At 35.8% G+C, this 4,498-nt stretch overlaps 1 protein-coding gene across 1 annotated transcript; it reads right to left on the bottom strand.

Moving 5' to 3' along the window:
- Positions 1-2,272: 2,272 nt before the first annotated feature.
- Positions 2,273-3,623, bottom strand: LOC142176314 (uncharacterized). Its single transcript, XM_075243446.1, has 2 exons — positions 3,064-3,623; positions 2,273-2,927 (listed from the first exon to the last, which is right to left on the bottom strand). Exons 1-2 carry the CDS (start codon positions 3,621-3,623, stop codon positions 2,273-2,275), a joined length of 1,215 nt encoding a protein of 404 aa, XP_075099547.1.
- Between the last annotated feature and the right edge of the window lie 875 nt (positions 3,624-4,498).

Raw genomic sequence — 4,498 nt, 5'->3', positions numbered from 1 at the left:
TTCATCTCGGACAACAGCAATCTGGAATCGCGTCTTTCCATCTTTACTTTGCCTTGGCCGCGGTTTCTCAATGAGTTGTACCTTTAATGTCCACTCTTTTGTTTGTGGAGTAATCCTATCAATGGTTAATTTGTGCTCCATGTATTATGTAGACTCTACATTGGGGGGAAAAAGACATCACCAATATATACCGAAAGATAAAAAAACAGGTACACATAGATAATAAAATGGATGACCTGATTAGACGGATTAAATTTTTCCATTTAATAAATTATATGCAGTGACAATTAGCACACAAACTCTGCATTATTAGTCAAAAAGATCAGTCATGGCTAATTATCTTCCCCCTGTATACCTAATGACTTTGTAGAATCTAACGAATTATTTTTTCTGTACTACATTTTCATGCAAAAATACCTCTCTACGATCATCTAAACGAATGCCACAGCCTTCTATTGATTCATCTTTTGTTGGAGCAATCATGTGCACAAAGAGCATCAGCTGTAGTTTTCAACACTTGAAACGAATACACGATGATTGCTACCGACCGGATTGCACATCATAAGTATCCTTCGTCAGCTATTTCATTTTTTTAGTTAGGATACTATCTGTTCTTGGCGGAATATCCCTATAAAGTAGCTTTTTGGATGATTTCTTTGTAAACAATGTTATCTGTGTAGTGATCGTCCGCGCTACCTGGTATAGTCGATCGGATTAGCACTTTCACGTAGTTCGAACTCTTTGCTCTGGACAAAGCCACATAAAGTTGACCGTGTGAAAACACAGGTTCTCGCAAATAAACTCCAACAAAATCTAATGTCTGACCTTATGCTTTATTTATAGTCATTGCAAAGCAAAGTCTTACAGGAAATTGTGTCCTTTTAAAAGGAATAGGTATTTTTTCATCTTGGGATGATAATAGTAGTATTCTGGGGATAAACACATGTGTATTCTTAAAGTGACCAACTGAAATATTGGCGCTAATAACATGCGATTTAAAATTACAGCAAGTCAAACGTGTTCCATTGCATAAACCATCACACAGATTTAAATTGCGTAATAATATAATTGGACAATTTTGTTTCAATATCAATTTGTAAGGAAGCAGACCAGGTAGATTTAAACTGTGCAACATATCCTCAAATTGTGATTGATCATGATGTTTAGTAGTTTCATCAATACTAATAAAAGTTTTTGATTCTTCTGGGAAACGAGCAACAAGCATGTCGTTGATATCATCGACAAAATCATTCTTAGTTGTTAAGATAACGTGAGAACTTGTGTATCATGAGGAGGAAAAAAATATATGGACGTCTGGATAAGTTATCGCGAATAATTTATCCAAAAATTCCTGTTCGGTTGTATAAGGAATGATCAAAGAAGTTGGAATTTCAATCTTGTTTGTTGTGTTTACTTTTTCTTCTTTGTTTCCTATTCGCAACAAATAATTACAGAATGAAGGATCATCTTTTGGTCTTATATTTTCGAATAGCCGCAGCCTTTCAAGTTCTTCCCAGATATGAGAATATAGTAAACTTTCATTAATGAAATCTTCCTTTTTTCCGTTCCAAACTACCAGCAATGTCTGCCTGAAGTCACGTCCAAGAACTACAACTTTTCCACCAAATAGTATCGTCGAATCCATTAAGTCCTTCAAAAGTAAATCAAGCAATTCAATCATTCTTTTTTTCGCCATAGATACTTCATCCCATATAATTAATTTTGCATCCTGAATCAAACAGGCAAGTGAGCTTTGTTTGCTGATGTTGCAGCTCACATAGTCGTCAGTATTTATTGGTATTTTAAAACGTGAATGTGCAGTTCGTCCACCAGTGAGTATAGATGCAGCTACACCAGAAGTGGCAGTTGCCAATGCTATATACCCTTTAGATCGTATAGTTGCCAACAATGCACGATATAAAAAGGTTTTTCCTGTTCCTTCAAGTCCGTCAATGAAGAATGCCCCAGCTTTGTTTGAAAAAATTCTCTCTGTAATTATATTGTATGCTTTAAGTTGATATTTATTCAACCTTTTGTGTAATAGTATATCCTCATTAGTAACCGTGATGGTCCTTTCAAAGTATACCTCCTTTGCCTCTTTTGCCACTACTGAAGGCCTTATTGTTTCAGGAATGAGTTGGTATTCATTTATGTCATCACCCATAGAGTGTAATATGTCGTTAATATGGTTCAAAACTTGGTATCGAATATTTTTTTTGTTAATATTGGATACCAACGTATAATCCTTGGACATATGCTTTTCAAATTCTTCCTAGAGTTGTCTTGGATTCGTAGGATTATAGTAAATCAGTAATGTAGCAAATAAACGTCTCAAACTGTATGGCATCTGGTAACTTGCTGCTTCTGACATGCATTCAAGCAAACTATTGTCACTTTGTAATCCCACTGATTCTCTAAAGGTGCTGCAACGTTCTCCATTAACAGTTAGTAAATCCTTATATGATTTTGGTCCTCTAATATTCATTAATAGCATTCTAAGATAATATCGCTCACCTTCCGTTGGATGACATGTTACAACACGACCAATAGCATGTCGTTGTTTCCGAGGTGTCCACGTCTTCTCTGTTGAAGACCAAACAAAATGTTCAGAGAATTCTCGGTATAATAGATTGAGCTCCATAGCCTCAACATTTGTTCTATTCATTTCGAAAAATTGTGTTAACATCGCAAGTGTATCTACATTTGCGCTGCTTTTGAATGAAACAAAATATTGTCCCTTAAGATGAAGTTGAAGAGGGCATATGGTCGGTAACATTTCACTAATAGAGAAACCATACAAGCGGCACATAGCCTCGGGAGGCAACACCCATCTAGCAGACTGATATTCCTTTATTTCATCTACTTTTGCGTTTGTGTCGTTATTATGTACCGAAAATACAATCTTGTCATGGCCTTTACATATATACCTATAAAGATACTTAACGACTTTAATATCAGAGCATATTTCAATATTCAGATGGCAGTCAAATTTGCAGCAAAAAAGGATTATATGGAACAACCCATGAGTTATCCAAGTATTGTTCTCTTATTTTTACCACCAACCCATGAGTTATACAAGAATTTGTTGGGTTTAGATTACCGCATGGACCATGCATCATGTGTTTAAGAACAAGCGAATGTAAATCTGGTTCTGCATTCTCATCAGGTATTTCACCACTAATAATATTATCGTAAGCCTCTGGAGTAAGTAATTTGTATTCATTAATCAATATTATAAGAAAATGAGCGTGTGGTAAACCTCGCTTTTGGAACTCTACAGTATACATAAAAGCTGCTACCTTTCCAAAGATATTTCGCTTTAGTATATCCTTTTTGAATTCTTCTATTTTTGCTCTAAATACTCGGCTGATCAAATCAGGCTTATTATGCGACTCATCAGTTGGAATTAAATGTTCTTTTATCTCCGTCCAAGAGGGATTACATGTCATGGTTATAAATAAATCAGGTTTACCGAAATGTTGCACGAGCGCAATAGCATCCATGTACCGTTGTCGCATATCCCGAGGCCCTCCAATAAAGGAGCTTGGAAGGAAATTTTGTTTCCCGATATTAGAAGCATCGCGTTCACCCAATCGCAAGATGTCAAGAAGTCCTTCTAGCATAGCCGTCCTAAATAAATCTTGATTGAACGCTGCGAAATCCAACCTTTGTGTTTCGAGTTTAATGTATTCATCAACTAAATACTACTGAAATATTCTTCCAGTATGCAATATTTCATCTTTATCATCACTTCTCATTTGTAATTTGTAACAATAATACTCACGAACAGAAACAGTATCTCTTCGTCGCTGTCCCTTTTTAAGAATTTCATCTTCCATTTCAAGATATCCGTCAAGGGACGTAACATTTCTTATACTTGGTACCTCTTCGTGATGCGCAGTTCTTAAGTACGCAGGACAATTTGCTGGGAGCTTCTTAATACCACAATGCCAGCAACTTTGCCCTAGCAGAAACAATAGCGGATATTGCAATGCATCATAACAGCCATAATAGTAATTCACTATTTATGTTCGATCAGTGCGAGGGTAAATTTGAATATTTGCTGCATTCAAGGCTACGCCATTATTTTCCTCGATCCATATTGCTGCAATTTCAAATGAAGTCGTCAAATTGTATACTCTCTGGTCCAAATTTAAGTCGCATTTGAGGGCTATTTGGAAATCTTGAAGGTTCGATACATGTACCAAAGATCGTAAAAACACAGAATATGGGTTTATTGATAATATATCCATCAATTCTTTCATTACTGATTCGTGAATTCTGTCGAAACATGCCATCCTATGTGCTAGATCATTGCAATTATCATAAAAGTATAACTGTATATTTCTTGGTTTGTCATCTGTAGGGTGCAAATTATTTATCCAATGGTACATCTTCCCTTGAACTCTAAATGTGTAGATACCAAAGTTACTCTTTGCTAAATCTTTGTCATACTTTACACCAAGTGAGGTGAACGCAAAAAGGTTATTATACGTTC

Source organism: Nicotiana tabacum, chromosome 22 (assembly GCF_000715075.1).
Source record: "Nicotiana tabacum cultivar K326 chromosome 22, ASM71507v2, whole genome shotgun sequence".
Taxonomy (NCBI): Eukaryota; Viridiplantae; Streptophyta; class Magnoliopsida; order Solanales; family Solanaceae; genus Nicotiana; species Nicotiana tabacum.
Note: the sequence above shows the minus strand (reverse complement) of the source record. Positions and strands in the feature narration are given on the sequence as shown.